General features: G+C 41.6%; 1 protein-coding gene across 1 annotated transcript in view; it reads right to left on the bottom strand.

Moving 5' to 3' along the window:
* Window positions 1-2,172: 2,172 nt before the first annotated feature.
* EPHA6 (EPH receptor A6) overlaps window positions 2,173-24,554 on the bottom strand; it is a gene marked incomplete at both ends in the record, with an annotated part of 480,657 nt that continues 458,275 nt past the window's right edge. The window contains 4 exons of the mRNA XM_081326348.1: window positions 2,173-2,287; window positions 2,671-2,820; window positions 8,454-8,647; window positions 10,428-10,577. Of these exons, the coding sequence (XP_081182474.1) occupies window positions 2,173-2,287; window positions 2,671-2,820; window positions 8,454-8,647; window positions 10,428-10,577 (609 nt within the window). The remainder of the gene's footprint in view (window positions 2,288-2,670; window positions 2,821-8,453; window positions 8,648-10,427; window positions 10,578-24,554) is intronic.

Below are 24,554 nucleotides of genomic sequence, written 5' to 3'. Positions count from 1 at the left end.
GAAATATTCTTATTTATTCCATTTCATGTCTTTAAAAATAGTTTTTGTTTGCATTTTAAGGGCTTAAATTAAAGGAAAAAAAATACCCTAATTTACAAGTAGGTTATATACTCCTGAAATTATATGTGAAAAACAAAGAAACAAAAACATTTGCATGAGAAGCCAAGTAGAAGTGTTTACTGAAATTAGACAAAAAGACTATTAGTCAAGATCATTTTCCTGTGTTTTTCTCTCTCTGGCACAAGATACCCTTTTAAGCATTTCTATTTTTCAATGGAACCAAGAACCAATTTAGTATAGTGGTTAGGGGCACCAGGAGATAGTGAGTTCCAGTTCTGCCTTGGGCACAAAGCAGCTAGGTGACTTTGAGCCAGTCATACTCAACCCTAGAAAAAAACGAGCTGGCAAAGCACTTCTGAAATTGCCAAGAAAACTGCGAGAGCCTGTGTAGTTGCCAGTAGTAAGACTGACTCAAAGACACCTTCCCCCAAACCCACCTCTGAACTGGAAGTTGAAATTGTACATTAATTGTAAACTAAGAACTGAACTTATTGTTAAGTTCCCTTACATGGCTAGACCATCTTAAGTTTTCCTTGTATAGGCTAGCCATATCTATTCTTGAATTATAAATTAAAAATTCTCTATAAATGTCTTTACACTATTACTTATTTGCAATTTGTGCATGGCCTTTAGAGCATGCAAATGTACTCATTTTTATATTGGTACAGAACTTATTCCATGCAAAAATGCGATGATGTAGCCAAATTAGATCTATGTAATTTTTATAAGCGATACAGATAACAGCATTTTCTTTCAGGAATATGACATGGCTACTAAAAGTTATAGCTCAAACGTCTGTGAAGTGGCTATTTATGAGCACCAATTCCTATATGGCCTCATTTATATACTCAAATATATACGATCCTTAATTCTGCTTAATTTTGAAACAGATTTTTTCCCCCATTGGTCACAAGCGTAGGATGATGTTTCATGAAAGTAATGTGATAATTAGAATGTTCTTCCATTTGTACTCATTGGAAAACTTGAAAACATTTCCATAATAAAAAAGTAGGAGAATTAAACTGATGATAGTTTCATAAAAAATGCCATTTTTCTAGGTTAAAAAAATGGCCAACCTAGAGAAGTTAAATATGTCACAATGAATGGCTTAAAGACATTTTTCCTTATGTGTAAATAGCAGTTTCTTATCTTTTCTCATGTTAAATATGTATTTATAATGTCTACGTAACTACATTGTGTAAAATGACTGGTACCTATCATGGATTTTATGTTGCTTAAAACATATATTTTGGGACTTAGCTCAGTCTTGTGGAAGCATATAGAAACTTAGACATGAATAGTAATGAAACTAGTCAATGGTTAAATTTGTTTGGCAATGTACTCTAAATTTTCTAAGATAGAGAAATCTGATGTTCAAACAAATACATTTAAACACTTGGCATCACAAAAATATGATAATGATCTTTGCCAATAATTCACTGTATCTGTTTATACACAAATTCTGTAAACATCTGTTTACAAAAAAAAATCACTATAAACTTTTAATTATTCATTTTGGCCAAGAGGTTTTATGCTTTCATTCCAGCATATCAGTTGTCATAAACTAAATGTAATAATTACAAAATAAATGTAATAAGAAAACCCTACATTTGGGATTTGGTAAGCAATAAAACAAATACATGTGTCAAGTTCTTTTCTTGATTGCACATTTTATATTGGAAGCTAAAATGTCACAAAACATGAAAATAAATGTCTATCATTATTGTTGTTATTATTATTATTTAGTAATTTACCATCAAACTCTAATACATCAAGAAGGTAGCAATTCCAAGCCAAGAAAGCCTTCACTTTCAAAAAAGTTGATGAAAGTTTTCTGAATACTTTACTGTTATATAAAGTTATACATCCATGCCAAGCTATTCAACATCATATAGAAACAGTCTTTTAGTAGTGGCCAGGATGTTACCATCAGTTAATTGAGGATGGAACTATGTAATGTAAGTAAAAATTCCAAGCTGGAAGAATTAACATAAATTATTGTGTTTATAGTATGAAGAAGTTGCGGTTTTTGAAGCCAGGAAGAAAGAAGGAGTGAGAGTATTTTCCATTTTAGAAATGCTCAGGCACAAAACACAGTTGCTTCTAGAATTTTCATACATGAAATCCTTTGTCCTGTATGTGCATCATGTGTAACCGTAAAGTCTGTAAACTGCTCACTATTCGTCTCTGATGTCCAATAAGAGCAACTCCAATTCTTCTAATGTCACTGCAAGATAAAGGTAATGTTGGGAAAGATTGGTTGAAGTACAGAAAATACAAAAACAAATTGTTCCAAGCTGTTTTTAAACCTGAAATAGTCAAACCATTCCATGTTGTTCTTCAGCCTGAAAACTATTAGAAAATGGAAATCGTAGATGTTGAGTAACTGGATTTGAAATGTAATAGAAGTTTGCATTTTAGACTATGATAAGACTAATGCAAATTTTCATGATATTTAAAATCCAGTTACTATTTTATTTTTATGGGGAATGAATATTTGTTGACTTAACTCATGCCTGCCATTTTGTGATGTGTCCTTGCACTTTCTAAAATTCCAATCTTACCCACTGTTCTATAAAAAATAGGAACCCCAGTAAATAATGTACTTACTCAATACTCATTCTTGAAACAAGATCCATAGATGTGTACCCTGCTGCCATAAAATTAGTTTTGTATTGGCCCATTTTTATTGAGTCCAGCCAATCACTGACTGATACAAAGAAAGGATATTCTGGAATTTCACCAGGTGAATCTGGCATTCTGTGTAAAGAACAATATATTATTGATTTAGTTTTATTATACCTTCTTAGTACATTAGGCTGAAAATTAAACATTACACAAGCTATGAAACCTTGATATATTTTCCTCTGGAGATTCTCAATCATCCAGATCATAGTTGTCTCAAATGAGCTTTTTCAAAAGGCAATTGGACTTTTTTTTCCTTGGGAAGAAGAAAACAAAATGAAATTCCTGTCATAACCTATCCTTCCATTCCCCCCACCATCCAATCTCTAGATATGAGATCTTTTTCTATAAGAATATTTCTTGTAATTGGAGACTATTTCTGTCCTTAGAGTATAAATATTCCATATTATCATTCATTAAAATAATTGTTACTGTTGTGTTTATTTCAAGTTTTCAAAGTCTACTAGAACAAAATACAAATGTTCTTTATACATTTAATTTTAGATTGGACTACTTTCCTGCAGTTGCAACAGAATTGCTCTTTGAAATGCTCTACTTACAAATGTTCACTACAATTTGCTTAAGAGAAAAGAATGAATTGATTCTTTTGCCAGAATCAGATAGAAATAACTGAATAATCTGATATTGTGAATTCAGTATGGATGAAACAAGGGAAAGTTCAGAATAGAATAGAAAGGTCCAAAATGTGCATCTTTTAAATGTTTGGTAGTAGTTTGTAGCTCAAAATGTTGTTCTGAGAGGAAAATACATCTTTAAAAACATTTCAGTATATACTTTAGACAGACATTTTTCCATTTAAAATCCATAATGGGCAGAGTAGATTGGCAAAAATATCAAAACCCAGTAATATAGGATAAATAAGATCTAATCTGGAGAATTTTGTCTAATTTTATTTCTTATTTTGCAATATCTGTATTGTATAAGACCCTGTCTACTTTCAACAATATCTGCTATAATTTCCAGAAAATTCAGATCTGCAAAATGATAACCACTTGGGGTGTGTGTGAAAGCCCTAATAAGCAGGCATATACATAGAATGAAGGCTACTGCTAAGCTTGTAAAGCTGCCCTGAGTCTTCGGAGAAGGGCGGGATATAAATGGAATTAAAATAAAAATTAAAAAAAAATAACCATAAATCATGTAAATGATCTACTGAAAAGTTTGGTTGACAGTTGTCCATAGGTTTACTCTACAATATTGCTTATACAACAGTGATCTCCACGAAAATTTCTTAAAAGGAAACGTTTTCCCCAATCTCACCACAAAAGTCATCATAAAAATTACAAAAGAAAACCTTGATAAACTTAAAAAATGTAACAACTTGGAATAAAGTATAAGGAGATTTTAAGCTTGGAAAGAAGTGTATGGTGTTTAAAATCGTATAATTTCTTGCGAGATGAGAAGATTGTTCAAACCTGGTTTCAATATACTCAATTACGGGCCAGGTGGAAAGAAGATCAGAAAACTGGTTTTGCAATGACTGATGAAAATTTGATAAAGCAAATTAGAAATCAGGGTCCAGCACATATCAAACGGATATATCTTGCATTGATAGAAATTGATTCAGAAACAGAACTGGTTAAAGATTGTATGATAAAATGGGCCCAGAACATCCAAGAAGTTATTACAATGGATACGTGGGAAAAGATCTGGGTGAGGAACGTAAAATTTACACAAGCTCAAAACTTAAGAGAGAACTTTTATAAAATGTTTTATAGATGGCATTTAGATCCTAAAAAGCTTGCAAGTATGTATCCGAACTATCAGCCAAAATGCTGGAGGTGTGGTGGTGAAGATGCAACATATTTTCACATATGGTGGACTTGTAAAAAGGTCAAGGCTTTTTGGATAAAAATTTGGTGGAATATGCAGAAGATCTTCAAGCAAAAGATAAAGTTTTGTCCGCAATTCTTTTTGTTGGGTATAATTACAGATGCTACTGTTGTGGACACTAAGTTGATGTTAAATTTAATTACAGCAGCAAGACTTTTAATAGGTCAGTATTGGAAGAAGGAGGAACTGCCGACTATAGAAGAATGGACTTTAAAGGTTTCTGACCTGGCAGAAATGGCAAAGATTTCGGCTTATTTGAAAGATCATTCGCAAGAACGCTATATTATGGAGTGGAAAAAATTGATTGAATATATCCAGAAGAAATACGGGACTAAAAAGTTTCATTTAGCATTTGAATAAGTCTTCCTTTCTATTTTCTTTTTTTTTCTCTCTATATGAAATATTAGTATTGTCTGTAGTTATCTTATATGAGGTAGAGAGTGATAGATTTAAGAATTTATTGTTGGTAGCATATGGATGTTTATGATTGTTCTTTGTTTTTATACCCTGTACTTAGCTCTGGGAAGTCGGGTGGGGGGGGAGGGGGGAAAGGGGGGGAGGGGTAGGGAGGGATAGGTAGGGGAGGGGGAGGGGGGATTGTTAAAGATAAAATGTATTTTAAAACTTTTCAATAAAAAAAAAAGAAAACCTTGATAAACTTAAAAAATGTAACAACTTGGAATAAAGTACTTTGGACTGACAAAACAAAAACTGAACTATTTTGCCACAACCATAAAGGATCTATCTGTATAAAGGTGAAATATTTATAGAAAAGAATACTTTAATACATTAAGCTTATACATTGGGATGCTATGACTTCCAGGATTAGAGAGAATGTTGGAGAAAATAGATTCAGCTAAATCTCAATATAATCTAGAAATTAGTATTCCTCAGTCAGTAAAAACAAGTGAACCTGAAATGCGATGGGCGTTTGAACAAGACACTAATCATAACCATACCTCCAAGTCAACTATGAAAAACTTACAGGAAAGAAAAATAAAGATTTTAGAATTGCTTTCAAACTCCTGAGACTTGAATAGTATTGAAAATCTTTTGGAAGATGTCAAACATGCAACACATGCAAGGAAACACATGCAAGAATATTTCTGAGCTACAAGAATTCTACAAGTTAAAGCCTTGAAGAAATCTGTGTGATGGAAAAAAGAAGAATTGAAGAGAAATCAAATTCTGTGACAAGATTTGATTAAATTAAAAATCAAGACTATTAGAAGTAAAAGGAAGAAACATAAACTTGGTTTATTTGATTAAGGTTAAGATAAGACTTTTTTTTAGCAATATTCTGGCAATCCTTTATGGACTTTTTGCTCCTGGATTGATGGATTTGCTTATAGATAGCAGATGGGATATGGGTTAAAGAGTTATCTGTCAAACTCGCGACATCATGTGATGTCGCGCGACGTATCGGAACTTTTTCCCATTGCCGGCAATGGGATGGGCGCAGTTTCTCCGTGATGCTCTGGCCCGTGGGCCGGCAGTTTGACACCCCTATACAGAGTAAAGATTTATTACATTTGTTTATACTTCTTGTGATGAAGGCTCGAAGTCACTTCTTTATTTTCTCTTCTTTTTCTTCATTACATTCTCTCTTTTTCCTGCATGTTTTCTTCTTTATATTGTTTTCTCTTTCTCTAAATTTACTTTGTATTATTTTTTTAGTATTGCAATTAAAATTATTAATAAAATATATTTTTAAAAAATCTGCCAGGGGAAAATTTTCACAGGAAGACAGCCGGCTATAATTATTGTTTGGAAGCTGTTATTTCTGCTCTAAAGGTGCTACAAAGTAGTGATTGGAAAGGTGCACTTTCCATATTCACTGTTTTCTTGTGTTTGAGAAAAGGTTCTACATGAAATGAGCAGATGCTATCCACTAGCAATACCATTGCCATGGGCACTGCCAATGTTCCAAACTTGAAAATAAAAAGGCTAATTCTATGATCAGATGGAAAACATCCCTTCCACATCAGTACATACAAATCGGATGTTAGCTTATATTATTATTATTATTATTATTATTATTATTATTATTATTATTATTATTATTATTATTATTATTATTATTATTACTACTATCCTTATCATTGATCCAAATAAAAGGATATAAAACATATAAAAATATAATATTCAGGAGTACAGTATGTGATGATATATTTTAATCACAGCAACACAGAACTTACTGTAGCCAAAGTGCAGGTAGGGCAAGCAGTAGAATCAGAAAGTACAATAGAAACTTATCTAATAAAGGTCTGCTCATGTTCAGTTCTGTCATAGAGCAACAAAATAAGACAATTCCACATGTCTGTATAGAAATTACAGTGCAGCATAGGGATAAGGGAAACTAAGGGGAATAGTTTCAGTGTTCTCTGAGCCACAAGAGCAAACCTATTTGGATAAGGGGATTTTGGAGCAGGTGCCCAGTTAGGAGTATTGATGGTAGCACATTATGCTGTGCTTGAGAGAAGTTCTTCCTCAAGCTAAAGATGAGACTTCAACATTTGGTTGCTACTATATTTGGTCTTGGGTCCTGGCTAGAGATAATGGAGGGCTATTTCATGCAGATATAAGCCTATAGAATAGTTAATAAGGCACCTCTGACCCAATATTGGGGTGTATGTACACACACACACACACACACACACACACACACACACACACACACACTAAAGCTTTTGTGACTCTTAATTTACACTCACACATACCCAGTAGAAGGAATTTCCTTATGAAGTCTTCCCTAGACTTTGAATGATTGTGAGAAGTTACAGGAACTACAGACCGCTAGACATATGAGTATATCATAAAATCAGAGATATGAATACATAATAAAAGACATTTATACATGTGCCTTGGCCATTTCATAACTAAAATAAGTGCAGGAAGATAACTGATCAGTCTTTTTCTTTAAACTTGAATGAGAACTAATTTTAAAAAATGCAGGTTATATATTTTTTTTAACACAGTTGGAATTTGTTGGGATATACTAAGTGACATGTCATTCCACATTACTCTTCTTTATATACATGTGATTCCTGGAGCAATGGGAGTTTATTATATGGAAAACATCCAAACTGGCCTTATGCATTAGGTATAGGCCAGGGCACAACTGAAGGAAAAAATTAAGAATATCTGACATGATATTTATATTTATATTTATATTTATATTTATATTTATATTTATATTTATATTTATATTTATATTATTTATATTTATATTTATATTTATATTTATATTTATATTTATATTTATATTTATATTTATTTGATTTATATACCGCCCTTCTCCCGAAGGACTCAGGGCGGTGTACAGGGCAATAAATATCAAAAATACAAGATACAAAAGTTAAAAAAAAATTAAATAATTGTGCCCGATGCAATAAATTAATTAAAATCAATGATAAAACCCCAAACCCATCAGACCAGGCCGGCTTGTTCGAATAAATAAGTTTTTAGATCATGGCGGAAGGAGCGAAGGTCGGGAGCCATCCGGAGCTCAACCGGTAAGCGGTTCCAAAGGCCTGGCGCGCCCACAGAGAACGCCCTCCCCCTGGGGGTCACCAGTCGACATTCTCTGACCAGTGTTACCCTGAGGAGGCCCTCTCTGTGGGAGCGCACTGGACGAAGGGAAGTTGACGCTGGCAGCAGGTGCTCCCGTAGGTAATCCCATGCCATGTAGGGCTTTATAGGTCATGATAGAGGAAACAAAAAGGAATGATGATTTAAAAAATCACTGGTTTATTACAGAAACAAAATCATTGTATATAATGCAATTAACATGGCTATTTGAAGGGTGACAATCATGCACGAACATACAAGAAGCATACTTCAATGGTTCTTACATTAGTACATCCTCCACTAAAGTATGAAGAGAGCTGGGGTTTCGTATCAATTTGTCTAAGAAGCTGACAATGTCGATGAACTTTGGCCGATGGCTTCTTTCCTTTTGCCAGCAATGAAGCATTAGTTGATGGAGGGCAGCTGGACAGCCCATGGGAGCTGGAAGCCTATATCCTTCTTCAATGGACAGAATGACCTATGCAAAAAGTGGGGGAGGAGATTTATTTATTTAATTATTTATCAAACTTGTATGCTGCCCATCGTGCCAGAGGCAGCTTAGGGACACTGAATAAAATGCACTGTAAACATTAAAACAATAATTAAGGATCTTAAATTTAAAATCCAGTTAAAATAAAACCAAGCAGGATAGAGAGGGAGGGAGCAAAGTGCACCCAGTGAGGAGGTGGGGTGTTTTCTACCCCATTATTCTCCTTCAAAGAGCCATACCCCCATTGGGAACCCAGATTAGTTAGCACAGCCATGTCTTCAAGGCTTTTTGGAAGCAGGCCAAGTGGAAGCAGATCTGACCTTGGGGAAGCAAGAGATGCCAGCGGGTGGAAGCCATAGCAGAAAAGGCTCTTCTTCTGGATCCCACTAGGTGAAGTGATATTGCTTTCGTTTATGTAGAGCCATAAAATGTACTGAGTTACCATAAAGGACAATTTATTAAATGTTGTATGATAGATTTTTGCATCACATCTCATATTAAATTATGCTTCACTGAATAAATGACAGTTTGCTAGATTCATACCACATTAAGTACAATACATTTATAGCCCACCTTTATTTTGTGCAAGTCAAAGTGGCATACATCATGGTCCTATTCCTAGTTTCCCCATAACTATAACCCTATGAAGTCATTCAGCCAGCTTTCCTGCCTTATTTTTTGTTAAATCAGAACAAAGTACACCAGAGGTTTTGACAAGGGTTCTCAAACTGTAGATCACCTATGGCTTAATAATATTTTTAAACTTGATCGAGCTTGCACAGACAAAGTGAGAGTGTAGTCAAAATTCTGAGATTTGCTCTTCTTTGCAGTTGATACTTTGTCATGGCAGAATATTGGAGAAACTTTGTGATGTATAGATTAAATTTAATTATTAAAGATAAGTGGTATATTTCTTTCTTGCCCTCAATTTTATTTATAGTGTGAGAATCACACAAATTCATCATTTAGGGTTACTACGATGTTTGAGAACCATTGGCTTATGGCTAGGCACAAAAAGGAAATTCTGCTGATGTATATTATACGCTATGACTAGTCCTTGGGTTAGGGCCATTTATTCAGTCACCTTTCAAAGTTGCAATGGTGCTGAACAACTGGTACTTATGATGGGTCCTTGTAGTTCTGGACATCGCAACATCCCCAGGTCATGTGATGTTTTTCAATGTTCCCACAAGCACATTTAATTGGAAAGCCAATAGGAAGTTGAAAGTTTTAATCGCATAAGATCCTTGCTTATCAATGGCAAGTGAAAGTGAGGAACTGCAGTTGTTAAGGGATGCAGTCTCATGATATCATGTTTTACAATCCCCACCTGCTAAATAATCATACAAAGAGAGATTGCAGTAGAAATGAACAATGAGCAAGAGTTTCGCTTCTATCCTGAAACTTTTGCTTCAATTATGTTTCTCCCCAGGTATTAATCTTTGATGTCAAAGCTAAGAATACTAAATAATTTGACTTTAGCAATAGAATTTCAATGGTACTTGTTCTATGGCGATTTTAATTATATTAGTTGCAGTTAATAGTGATCAATGGGGAATTAGTTTTTATTTTCCACTTTCTAACAGTATGTGGTAGTAACAGTGATTCCTACACATGTTTATTCAGAAGCCAAGTCTTACTATATTCAGTAGGACTTATTACTAGTGTGCTCCTGGATAGTTGTAGTTTTTTTGTTTTCTTTTCAATAAGCAACAGAATAAATGCATCCTGAAAAAAATAATAACTGTAATAACCAGTTAAAACTTACATCCTGATTAGACATCTCCCAATATGGTCTTTCTCCATATGACATTACTTCCCACATGACAATTCCGTAACTCCATGTATCGCTTGCAGAAGAAAATTTCCTGTAGGCTATAGCTTCAGGAGCAGTCCATCTTATTGGTATTTTTCCACCCTGAAAATATATATTGAAAAATTCTCAGTATTTAAATCTAACAAAAATACTCTCCAGTGAGTAATCCCACAAACATATTAAAATAAATGCAATTCATAACTGCTGACAGAAACAGAAATATTCTGTTATAATTCATGTATTAACAGAACATTGCTTATCTAATACTGTATCATAATTGAAAACTAAATGCATTTTAGTTCTTTAAGGCACTTAATATTATGTTAACCATATTCAGACTGAATAGGTGGCAAATTATTGTCTTCACTTTGATCATGAATTAAAGTGCCATCGTTATTGTTTTCTTTGAAAGTTTATATTCAAGGTATGATGCAAAGTAAATCCTTCTGAAATAAAGTTCATCTATTTATCTAAAATGTATTGTGGCTCATCTGTATTTTGTAGTTATTATTTTCAAAACACATTTGTCTTTTGCTTCTGCAAACATTGTTCTAAACTGTGTACATTAGTTAAATTCAAATCCAAACAATTTCTGCTTATAAATCATGTTTACTAAATGAGGATTGTAAATGTTACCAACATAGTACAATACACTAGCTTTCATGTAATTAGTTGTAAAATCTACCAATTGTACGTTACATTAATTATTTTGTTTAACAGTAATAAAAATAGCATTTTTGTTATCTTAAATATTAATGTATTTATCATAGAATAGGTTTTAGATCCAAATCCAAATAGCTGTCAAAATGCACCCTGGTCTATTAAGCTTTGTAGTGTAATATATTTGCTGGTCACAATTCTGTTAAGTAAATGAATGTTCTATGATCTCTTTTAATTCATTTTTTAAATATTTTTGAATTTATTCTACTAATCTTCACCATTCTTCCAGTTTAGCAGAACAAAAATTGGCTAGTCATATGGTCTCACAAGAACATGGCACAGTTTAAATATCTATGATCACATATAACAGAAAACAGCTAAAACTGAGAAAAGAATTATTATGGGTACAAGCTAAATAAAAATACAATCTTTATTATTATTACTGCATAGCCAACAATACCTAAAGTTGCGTTAGATCTTAGTTCTTCTGTCTTTTGTTTCTATATGCCTTTTTTCCATACCTGAATTTTCCCATTTCTCAAAACCTAAATTCTAATTCATATACGTCTTTACTTTTTAAATAGAAGCATTGCATCAATATCCTTGTTTCTAAACCATTTCTGTTTGTTATCTTTGTCAAATAAAAAAACCTGAAATGAGGGAGATCAGGAGGCTCTAAAATAGAGAAATCTAATAGTATAAATGTATTTAATTGCTTAAAAAGTTCTAAAATCTGCATACTAACTCCAACAATATAATAACCAAATAATGGAGCATTGCATGGTATGCTTTTTAATATTCTTTTGTGAAGGCTTCTATTTGAGGCATAGATTCTTCCCCACTGCCAGTTTTAGTTTAGTTTAGTTTTAACCTAGTTTTGAGGGTAAGCTTTTTTGATTTTTAACTCCCTGTAAACCGCCCTGAGTCCTCAGGGAAAGGGCGGTATATAAATGCAATAAAATAAATAAATAAAAATAAATAAGCTTAAACTCTTAATTCAAAATCCTAATAAACAATTTATTTTTTCTTTCTTTTTTATCGCATTTCTCTAAATTGTTATCCAGTTTATTAAATACTAAATAATTCTCTTGTAGAGTAAAACAATAGAAATAAAAATTACAAACATTCATGTAGAGAATTCCATAAAGATTCATCTCTTCTGTATATGGCACATCTACAGCTGTGTAGTGTAGTACAATCTCCTGTTATACATATAATGACTAAAATTACATTTTTAATATTTCATAGATGATGGTTCCTTTTGTAAACCCATAAGATGAACAGGAATGGAAAATTTCATTACTCAATTACTTTTTATAAATTATACTTTTATGCAAAAAGACCTGTTACCTTTTTTGTACATACATAGGCTAAGTAAAAACATGAAACTAAGCAATGTCTATTCATGAATAATAGAAGGATGTATTTGCTTCTGCATAGCTTAAATAATATTTATAGTGTTTGATGAATAGTAAAAAACATCTGCCCTAGTATGCTTCTCTTTCTGATAACATTGCTATAAATAAAATTATATTTATTAAAATTTGTTGTTTACAGGTGCTCTATCACCAAATTAAAATAAATATGCATTTTTACCAATACAAAACCTATATATCAGATCATCCAAAACGGTCACTTTCCTCCTAGACTGATTATCTAAGGTAAAACAGTTTTTCTCATATTTAAACTTTGCAGCTGAACATAATTTTTTTAATTTTATAATGAGTTTTGAGAAATGCAAATTTCAATTTTCATACAAAGGCATAACTAGAATTCATATTTGCTCAGTTTCTAGTCCAGTGCTTTAACCAGTACACCAAAATGACTCTTATTTCTCCTTCTGGTTTGCCCAAAAGTAAAATAGCAGTTTCCTTGGCTTTGAATAACATATTAAAGTTCGAGTTCTGGTTAACAAGTCAACTGGCGAAAGACAATGGTAAATTTTGGGATGTACAGACACAAAGATACAAAGACACAATCTCATTAACTCTTTCTTTTCCTTAGTATATTGGGCAAACATAGAGACAAAGCACTATAAATTGTAGTTTTTTCCTAAGTTGGACAGATGACACCCAAAAAGCTTAAATAGGGAGACAGAATCATAGACTTAATTAGTCCAGTACTTTACATTAATATCTCTCTTTTTCCCTCACCATCCTATTTAATTTTTGTTGGTACAAAAGACATTCCAAAACTGATTTAAAAATAGAAGTAGCATCACTTAAAGAAAAAGAAAGAAAATTCTAAGTGCTAACTGTGAGTATGACACCGCCTTGTTTATCACTACCCCAGCCAACCTGCTTCACCCCAAAATTCATCCCTTAATCACCAGAAGATTGCTCACTTTTCAAATAAATATATAAATTATCATCCAGAAAAAGAACAAAGGAATCCTATTTTTGTTTCTAAGATTTTCCAGAATAGTATTAACAAAATCTCTCAGGGGGTTGGGAGTGGAAGGCACTGTTTTACAGTGTTTCTCCTCCTATCTCCTGGGCCGCTCGCAGTCGGTGTTGACGGGAGAGCGGAGGTCCGCCCCGAGGTCTCTCGTTTGTGGAGTCCCTCAGGGGTCGGTCCTCTCTCCCCTCCTGTTCAACATCTACATGAAACCACTGGGCGAGCTCAATCATGGTTTCGGTGTGGGGTATCATCAGTACGCTGATGATACCCAACTTTTTCTTTCTACCCCGAACCAACCCAGTGATGCACTCGACGTGATGTCCCGTTGCCTGGAGGTGGTCCGGGTTTGGATGGGGAGAAACAGGCTTTGTCTCAATCCTGCCAAGACTGAGTGGCTGTGAATACCGGCATCTTGGGTTAGCCAGGCTGTTCCATCATTAATGATGGGGGGTGAGGTGTTACCCCCCATCGATAGGGCTCGCAACTTGGGCGTCCTCTTGGATTCATGGGTCAGCTTTGAAGACCATATAGGAGCCGTGACCAGGGGGGCTTTTGCCCAGGTTCGCCTGGTGCGCCAGCTGCGGCCCTATCTGGATCGAGATGCCCTGCGCACAGTCACCCATGCGCTCATGACCTCCCGGCTAGACTACTGCAACGCTCTCTACATGGGGCTGCCCTTGAGGACCACTCGGAGGCTTCAACTGGTGCAGAATGCAGCCGCGCGAGTTGTGATGGAAGTTTCCCAATACTCCCATGTAACACCTCTTCTCCGCGAGCTGCATTGGCTTCCGGTTGCCCTCCGGGTGAGATTCAAGGTGCTGGTAATGACCTATAAAGCCCTAAATGGCTTGGGTCTGGATTATTTAAGGGAACACCTGCTGCCGGCATCAACTCCCCATTGTCCTGTGCGCTCTCACAGGGAGGGCCTTCTCAGGGTACCGCCGGTTAAGGAATGCCGGTGGGTTATTACCAGGGGAAGAGCGTTCTCTGTGGGTGCGCTGGCCCTATGGAACCAACTTCCCACGGAACTTAGGACTGCCCCCGACCTTCGTTCATTTCGCCAGGACCTGAAAACTTGGCTCTTCAAGCTGTCTGGCCCAGACTGAGGGGTTTTAATTTTTAATTGGGTTTTAGTTTTAAATTTCGGGGACTTGAATTAATTAATTGTTTTAACTGATTTTAATTTTTGTATGTTATGCTTTTAATTTTCCCTGTAAACCGCCTTGAGTCCTATGGGAATAGGGCGGTATATATATTTAATAAAATAAATAAATAAATAAATAAATAAATAAAATCTTCCTGAATAGTTTTCCTGGTGTTGTCATTTAGGTGAGGATGGACACTGCTTGGAAAAGTATTACTCCCAAACCAAATCAAAAGATTCTTTTTGAACATCAAAGGGATAAATACAATATAGATGGTGGAAGAGGTTGGAAGGCAAAATCTTGGTTTAGTGATAAAAATGCCTGCCGTGCAGTGGAACAATTGACTTAAAATTCTTGTGTGAGCTGCAAATTCAGGTATTGATAAAAATGACATCCCTTCCAACATCAAAACTGGATCCCTTGTACCTCATACAGTAAGAAGAGAAATTAGAGTCCATTTTAACTGGCTGCATCTGGACTGCCTCAAAAGAAATATGGTACCCAAAATAATTCACAATAGGCAACTAAAAAAACATTATTAAAGCTTAGCTCCAGAAGTTGTTCTGGAGAACAACTGTCACTCTTCTGGCAGAGTCTTCAAAAGTATCTTTGATACCGACCATCAGGGCTTTTTTTGTCATAGAACGCTCAGAACGGAGTTCCGGCACCTTTTTTGGATAGAACCTTAAAGGGTAGGCAAGGCGGGTTGTATGACATGTGTGAGTTCCGGCACCTTTTTCTTTTACAAAAAAAGCACTGCCGACCATAATACAAGCAAAATTGTTCAGGACAGAGTCATTATTTTTCCAGAAGAATTTCCAATTAGCTCTTCCTATGGGTAAAAGCTTAAGCATAGATTTTCCTCAGGAACATTCAGTTGGTAATTCTTCCTATGTGAAGGAGATATATAATTCATATAATTCATGCTGAGTGATAAACTTATTTGGAGTTTCATGAAATCCTGGGAAAGGAAAAGTGTTAGAAGACAACTGTGAACAACCTGAGTTACTAGACTTGATGTTAACTTGATGTTATTTATTATTTATGTCTGTTAATTAATATGGCATCTACCTTTGCAGGGATAATTTTTTCTTACCTTGGAGTAAGATATTAGTAACCTGTACAGTGCTCAGTGGCATAGCAACATAAGTCACTATGGTAAAGGAATTTGAAGCAAGGTGATTTTCCTTATGCTGGTAGTAAGAGTAGCAGACATTAACTGTCATGCTTCACTTCTTATGTAGAAATGAGATATTCCAGCCATCTCAAAAGAAATTCAAGAGTTACAGTTGTAATATTTCTGAATCAAATACAAAGCATAAAGAAAGAATATCAATAGTCACATTCCTGGTGTTATGTGTATGTTGATGCCATAAAAATATCCAGTTTTGTGAATCCTTTTTAGGGAAATTGAAACCTGTTAACAGTCATTGAAATGGTGATAAGTTTCTTTGTCAGGCAAAAATTTTATTAGAAGAAACATTTGGAAAATCAGCAGTGGCGTAGCGTGGGTTGTCAGCACCCGGGGCAAGGCAAGTAATTTGCGCCCCCTAACCTGTGGATTTTAGCACTCGAGTCTCTTCCACTAGCTCAGGAATTCTGGGAGTTGAAGTCCATGAGTCATAAAAGAGCCAAGGTTGCCTACCCCTGAGTTAGGTTCAAGGCAAAAAAGGGTCTCTGGAGAAGAGGGAAAATGCTAGGCAACTTTAAGGTGCCTCAGCTGTGATTTAGGATGAGACAAAGAGAGGACATGGCGTTGAAAATGGTTAATGGGGCATGTTTGTTCCACTCTTAGTGGACGTCAGGATAAACCCCACGAGAGAATGACCTTACAACAGATGTGAATAGGCTTGGACTACGTTTGTAGATTGAGTGCATACATCACATGGAGCGATGATGGGCTTCATCAAGATTTATGATCCCACAATTGGCTAGTTTTCTCCATCTTGTCCTAAACCCTGGATACCAACCACGGTTTATGGCTTAGCATGTGGCGTGGGGTTGACCCAACATGTTAGGCGACAAACAATGACTTCCAACTTACAATGCCTCAGCTTCCCAAGGTTATTCCAAAGCCGGAAAAGCCAACCAACCCACCCTGCAGCTTTGCCTGCTTAGGCTGAACCCCAGGAATTCATACTTGCTGCGGCGCCCGACCTATTTTCTGCCCAGACGCTGCTTATCCAAGCCAAGCCGCCTCCTTCTCTTTGGCACCTCACCCCAAAGATTCGCCGGCCTGGCTGGAAACTCTCGCTGCTGGCGACGTGTGTCAGGGGGGCGGTCCCGATCGCCGATGCATGGTTGGATCGGCAACCTGCCGACGCAGCTTTCGTTCCAGAGCAGGGACCCCCAGAGAGATGCTGCAGCGATCCTCCCCCCGCGGGAAATCCACCCTCTTTCAAGCCCCGCCATGCCCCCCCGCCTTTGGCAACCCCAGGAGCGCCTTGGGAGAGCCTCCGCAGCGGAGCCCCGGGCTTGCAGGAGGGCCGCGCTCTGTGCACGCTCAGGAGCCGCCTTCTCCTTTGCGGGGGGGGGAGGAGGGAGAGAAGGCTTCCGTCCAGCGCCGGAGCGAAGGCGGAGTGGCCCGAAGGAGGAGTCACGTTGTGTGGTTGTGTGTTTGTGTGTGTGTGTGTGTGTGGCGCGCCGTGGGGCGTCAGGCCCTTCCCGGCTGGGGCTCCGGTGCCTCCGCCCTGCCGGATCCCGGCGCCGTCGAGCACGCCCCCCCAGATGTTGCGCCCGGTGCGGCCGGCCCCCCCTGCACCCCCCACGCTACGCCACTGAAAATCAGTGAAGGTTAGAAATGCTACTGCATATATTAGCTTCAAACAGTCTATAAACAATCCTGCAAGTTTCTTTCAATAATAAGAAAAAATTCATTCATCATGTAAGGAACAAGAAGAAAGTTAAAACAAAAATAGGTCCACCAATGGGAACAGATGGCAAGAAGGTGACACATATCAGGGAGAAAGCAGAATTGCTTTTTTTTCTTTACATCTGTTTTTAACATAAAAGAAAAAAACAGCACAACCTATCAAAGGAACACAGATGGAGACAGAACAAGTATACAAGTCAAAATAGGCATGGAATCAGTAAAAAAAGAATAACTTTCTACCCTGGGTCAGATTGTTTACCTCTCAGGATTTCTCCCAGTGGTGAGAAAAGTAAGGTATAGACTACGTGATACCTAGCTCAACAGTAGTAATTGTGAGAGGTATCTAGGTATTTTAGTGGACCATGATTTGAGTATGAGCCAGTAGTGTATTGCAGCTGTGAAAAAGTCAATGCAATCCTAGGATGCATCAACAGAGGGATAGTGTCAAGACAATGAGAAGTGATAGAACTGCTTTACACCACGCTGATGAGACCACACTTGGAATATTGTATGTAGTTCTGATTATTATGATACCAAAAAAGAAAAGAAAAGAAAGTGCCGAGACCCTGGAGAGTATGCAGAGAAGAGCAACAAAGATGACAAGGAGTCTAAATTGTATGACAAATGGTTGAAGGACTTAGGTATGACTAGCCTATCAAAAAGAAGATTCAGGGGGAATGTGTAGAGGGGGCCCCATGGCTGCCACACTACTTGCTCCAGTGCTGACTCTGGCCTCGGGGGGCAGCCCACCGCCGCCACCCCCGCACCCCTGACTGCAGCCACCCCAGCAGCACCGCCTGCCCTGCCCTGTAGAGTGGGTCCTGCGGCTGCCACACTACCTTCTCCAACACTGACTCCGGTCTTGGGTGGCAGTCCACTGCCACCACCCCTGTGCCCCTGCCCGCAGCTACCCCAGCAGCACCTCCTGCCTTGCTGTGTAGAGCAGACCCCGCAGCTGCCACACTACCTGCTCTGGTGCTGACTCTGGGTCGGCTGCAGGCAGGGGCGCGGGGGTGGTGGTGGTGGGCTGCCCCCCAAGGCTGGACTCAGAGCCAGAGCAGCTAGTGTGGCAGCCATGGGGCCCGCTCTACATGGCGGGGCAGGTGGCGCTGCTGGAGTGGCTGCGGGTGCTGGGCGTGGAGGTGACGCACGTGGGGCGTGGCAGGCAGCTGAGCTTCCATGGGCCAGGCCAGATGCTGGATGCCTGCCTCCACCTCTGCTGCCCACCCTGTGCAGCTGCTCTGGCCTTGGGTGGCAGCCCACTGCCACCACCCCCTGTGCCCCTGCCCACAGCTGCTCCTGCAGCACCCCCTGCCCTGCCGTTGTTGTGATTCAGGGTCAGCCTGTGGGTTCGGCAGTTGGGTCGGATGACTCAGATGAGGGGGAGGAGGGGGGTGTTGAAGAACTTGCTGATGATGGCTTTGAGGCTCCGCAGAGCCCCCAGCCAGGCCCCTCTCACCTGGTGGAGACCCAGCTGTGTGAGCCTGACAGCGTGGATGAAGATGACCCACAGCTGGCCCTGTTCAAGGACACCCGACGCAGGAGGCAGTCAGGTAGGAGTAAACAGAGGAAGGCAATGGGGCTTCTCGGAAGGAGGGATAGAGAAGCCACGCCCTGAACTCTTTATAAAGGACTTGTGTGGGAAGGGCTGGTTTGCTGAAAGCAACCGCTCAGATAGTGTTTCAAAGCTCCGGTATCTTGTTTCATGTTTTGTTTGTTTTTGTAATAAATTTGGCAGACGTATTCCAGCCTCTTGCCGTCTGTAAAGGGGTTGCCTTTTCTGCAAGGCCGGTAGCAGGCTGGTACAGAACAGTTTGCTTTCAGCCTCCCACCCCTTACTAATATTATGGAGCAGCTACGTGCTGAGAATGCCCAGCTCACCCAGCAACTCACTTTGCTGGCAGCTCAGGTGGCTCAACTGCAAGCTCAGGTTCATGCTGCACCCCCACCATCACCCCCACCCAGGAGAAAATGCCAAGTTGCAATGCCGGATAAATTTACAGGCACTCCAGAACTGTTTCCTGCTTTCCTGGGACAATGCCAGCTCTTTATCAGCGTGAGAGCAGCTGATTTCCCCACTGACCGGGATAAGGTGGGCTTTGTGTTAAGCCTTCTTTCGGGTGATGCAGCTCGTTGGGGCACGCCTCTGCTGGCTCAACCTAGCCCATTGTTGGACAACTTTGTGGGGTTTTGTGTCTGATGTATGAGGACCCTATTAAGACGCAGACTGCTACTCGACGTCTGAAAGCTCTGAGGCAGGGTCAACGCCCCCTACAGGGCTATATCAGCGATTTCAGGCTGCTTAGCCAGGATTCCACCTGGAATGAGGCTGCGCTCGTGGATGCCTTCCAGGATGGATTGTCGGAGGAGATGTTGGATGAGCTGGCCCATGTGGATATTCCCTCAGACCTGAATGGGCTGATCCATCTCTGCCTGCGGATCGATGCTCGGTTGCAGCAGCGAAGGAGTCGCCATGCCACCCCACAGACCCCTGCAGCCCCTGTTGTGCGTGAGCCCCCAGTTCAAAGGGAGGAGCCAATGGAGCTGGGTGCTGCCAGGTCTCGTCTATCAGTGACTGAAATGAACAGACGACGATCGGGGGGGTTGTGTTTTTACTGTGGGGACCCTGGACATTTGGCTGCTTTTTGCCCAAAGAAGCGACAGCGGGCATCAGTGACCGAGTCTGCCCCGAGAAAGTCCCCTACTTTTCTGTCGGGAAACGCCCCGAGCCCGATCTAGATGGTGTGATAGATCGGGCGTCCCACAACAACACTGAGCGACGTCTTTCCGATGCTGCCTGTGGACCTCCACGGCATCTGATATTGGAGGCACGTCTGATCCTTCCTGGCAAGCCAGAGGGGATTCCAGTCCATGCCTTAATTGACTCTGGGGCCACCACAAATTTTATGGACTCAGCATTTGTGGCCAAATGGGCTGTTCCCCAGAGCCCGGTGGATCCGCCCATGTTAGTGGAGACTATCGATGGTCGAGTGCTCCTGTCTGGGCCAATTACGGCCGCCACGCAACCATTATGTATGGCCATCAGTTCCCATGTGGAGGCCATCCAGTTCTATATCACCTCAGATCTGCATTTCCCCGTGGTCTTGGGACTGGCGTGGCTCCGGGCGCATGACCCACAGATATATTGGTCACAGAACTTAGTCACCTTCCCAAGCTTGCAGTTCGTGGACCACTCCCGCCATATCTGTGCCGGCCAGGTGGAGGGTTCCCCAGGGGTTTCCTTGCCTCCCGAACTGTCCAACTTTGCTGATGTGTTCAGCGAGACAGAGGCGGATCAATCACCCCCGCACAGGCCCTATGACTGCCCCATTGATTTAGTCCCTGATGCGCCTCTCCCAGTGGGGCGTTTGTACTCCATGTCGGACCCCGAGTTGGCTGCATTGCGGGACTTTCTGGAGAAGAATTTGGCTCGCGGTTTCATCCGGCCCTCGTCCTCGCCAGTGTCTGCACCCGTGCTCTTCGTCAAAAAGAAGTCGGGCGAATTGCGGCTTTGCTGCGATTATAGGAAACTCAACGCCATCACGGTGCACAATCGTTACCCGCTGCCCCTCATCCCCGAACTCTTGGATCGACTCTGGGAGGCTAAGATCTTCACGAAACTGGACCTGGGTGGAGCTTACAACCTCGTCAGGGTTCGGCCGGGTGATGAGTGGAAGACGGCATTTGGTACTCGCTATGGACATTTTGAGTACACGGTGATGCCGTTTGGCCTGACCAACGCCCCCGCTGTGTTTCAGCATTTCATGAATGACATTTTCCGGGATTTGTTGGATCAGTTTGTCGTGATCTATTTGGATGACATCCTGATCTACTCCCCGTCGCGTGAGGTGCACCATCAGCATCTCCATCAGGTCCTGCAGCGCCTCCGAGAACATCGGCTCTGTGCCAAGTTGGAGAAGTGCCAGTTCTACCGGGTGACCATCGATTTCCTGGGTCACCGCATTTCTCCTGAGGGCATCGCCATGGAGCCGAGTAAGGTTGAGTCTTTGCAGAGTTGGCAACCCCCGCGTCGCGTGAAGGATGTTCAGCGACTTCTTGGGTTCGCCAACTATTACCGAACTTTCATCCCTGGGTTTGCTGCCTTGACAGCCCCCCTCACCCGGCTCCTGCAGAAGAAGACTCGGTTCCAGTGGAACGCTCCAGAACAACAGGCTTTCCAGACTTTGAAGGAAGCCTTCATGAAGGAGCCCATCTTGAAGCATCCTGACCTGCAACGGCCGTTTGTTGTGGAGGCGGACGCCTCCGACATTGCCATTGGGGCGGTGTTACTCCAGGCAACGACGCCCAGCGGTACCCTCTTCCCTTGCGCGTACCATTCACGAAAACTGAACCCTTCGGAGCGCAATTATACAATCTGGGAGAAGGAGCTGCTGGCCATCAAAGCGGCGTTCGAGGCCTGGAGGCATCATCTGGAGGGAGCGCGGCATCAAATCGAGGTCCGGACGGACCATAAGAATTTGGAAAGCCTGCAGACTGCTCGCAATTTGAACCAACGCCAGATCCGGTGGTCTCTTTTCTTTGCGAGGTTTGACTTCCGGGTTCGGTACATACCTAGCGGGCACAATCAAAGAGCGGATGCTCTGTCCAGGAAGCCCGAATATTCCTGAGTGGAAGACAAGCTTCTGCCCAGGACAGTGATCCCCGTCGAGTCTTTTGCTGCAGTGCGGGAGCCGGTTGATATACGGGCTCGGATCCGGGAGGCACAGCAGCAGGAGGTGTGGGTGGCTCAGCGGAAGGAGGAGGTGGGGCCAGATTCTCCTTGGACGGTCACGGATGGACTCTTGTATTATCGTGACCGGCTCTACGTTCCGGGAGGGCCACTCAGGGGACTCATCCTCAGCCAGTGTCACGATAACCCGGCGGCGGGGCATTTTGGCCTGTTCAAGACCCTGAACCTGGTCTCCCGTACCTTCTGGTGGCCCCGAGTCTGACACGACGTCCAGTCCTATGTTACCTCCTGCATCCCATGCAGGCAGGCCAAGTCAGCGACAGGAGCCCCGCCTGGATTACTGCAGCCTTTGCCGACACCCAAAAGACCCTGGGGGGCTGTGTCCATGGACTTTCTGATGGATTTACCCCCATCCTCTGGTTTTACGACAGTGTATGTGGTGGTGGACATGCTGACCAAGATGGCGCACTTCATCCCCTGTCGCGGCTTACCATCAGCCTGCGCCACTAGTCGTATGTTCATTGAGCAGGTGTTTCGGCTGCACGGCCTCCCTGATAGGATCGTCTCTGATAGGGGGCCCCAGTTTACAGCCTGCTTCTGGCAGGAGTTGATGCATGCGTTGGATATCAAGATTTGCCTCTCGTCCGCGCATCATCCTCAAACTGACAGGGGAACCGAGAAGGTCATCGGTATCCTGGAACAATATCTGCGCTGCTACGTCAATCTGCAGCAAAACAATTGGGTGGACTATCTGGCCATAGCTGAGTTTGCATTTAACAATTCGCAGCACACCTCCACACAGATGACACCGTTCTTGGCCAATGTGGGATATCACCCCCGGTTTTTCCCCCTTTCTCCCGTGGACTCACCGGAGCTGGCAGCGAACGACTTCATGGCAGAGTTACAGGCGATCCATCGATTGGTGCGACGTCAGTTAGAGAAGGCCAAGGCCGATTACAAAAGGTTTGCTGATCGGTCAAGACGGGATACGCCTCCACTATCGGTGGGAGATCGGGTCTGGTTGTCCACCAGGAACCTACCGTCAACACGGCCGGTGAGAAAGTTAGATCACCGATATTTAGGACCGTTCCCAGTCGAGGCTGTCATCAATCCGGTCGCCTATCGCTTAACTCTGCCACGTTCCCTGTGCATGCACCCAGTCTTTCATCGGTCTCTGTTGGTCCCCGAGCAACTGGCCTGTCCACTCCGCCGAGCGGAACCTCCCCCATCAGGACCTCGTGATGGAGGCAGCACCCCCGAGTACGAGGTCGCCAGCATCAGGGATTCCCGTTGGCTGAAAGGTCGTTTCCAATACCTGATTGAATGGAAAGGTTACGGACCAGAGGACTTCACCTGGGAAGACGTGACCGCCGTTCATGCCCCGGCGTTGGTGACCGCTTTTCATGAACAATTTCCATCTCGACCGCATCTGGATCGGCAGACCCGGGGGAAGGGCCCTGCGGTGCGGGATAGTGTTGTGATTCAGGGTCAGCCTGTGGGTTCGGCAGTTGGGTCGGATGACTCAGATGAGTGGGAGGAGTGGGGTGTTGAAGAACTTGCTGATGATGGCTTTGAGGCTCCGCAGAGCCCCCAGCCAGGCCCCTCTCACCTGGTGGAGACCCAGCTGTGTGAGCCTGACAGCGTGGATGAAGATGACCCACAGCTGGCCCTGTTCAAGGACGCCCGACGCAGGAGGCAGTCAAGTAGGAGTAAACAGAGGAAGGCAATGGGGCTTCTCGGAAGGAGGGATAGAGAAGCCACGCCCTGAACTCTTTATAAAGGACTTGTGTGGGGAGGGCTGGTTTGCTGAAAGCAACCGCTCAGATAGTGTTTCAAAGTTCTGGTATCTTGTTTCATGTTTTGTTTGTTTTTGTAATAAATTTGGCAGACGTATTCCAGCCTCTTGCCATCTGTAAAGGGGTTGCCTTTTCTGCAAGGCCAGTAGCAGGCTGGTACAGAACAGCCGTGTAGAGTGGGCCCTGCCACAATACCTGCTCCAGTGATGACTCTGGCCTCAGGGGGGCAGCCTACCGCCGCCCCTGCTCCCAGCCACCCTGGCAGCAACGCTGCCCACCCCATGCAGCCCCCTGTAGAGTGGGTCCCACGGCTCCCACAGCACCAGCTGCTCCGGCTCCGGCCCCTGGGGACTCCACCAGCAACGCCCGGCCCAGCTGCATCAGTAGGTTTGTCAGACATCAGAAAGCAAGACAAAAAAGGGTTTCCTTGCAAGCAGAAGGGGAGGATATTCTAAATAAGTTCACACATCATATTATTAGGCCATAGTTTTCTGTGTATGCCCCAAAATGACTTAT

The sequence above is a fragment of the Vipera berus genome (assembly GCF_964194415.1).
Source record: "Vipera berus genome assembly, chromosome: 4".
NCBI classification, from domain to species: Eukaryota; Metazoa; Chordata; class Lepidosauria; order Squamata; family Viperidae; genus Vipera; species Vipera berus.
The sequence above is the reverse complement of the archived record's forward strand: the minus strand, read 5'-3'. Positions and strand labels throughout refer to the sequence as shown.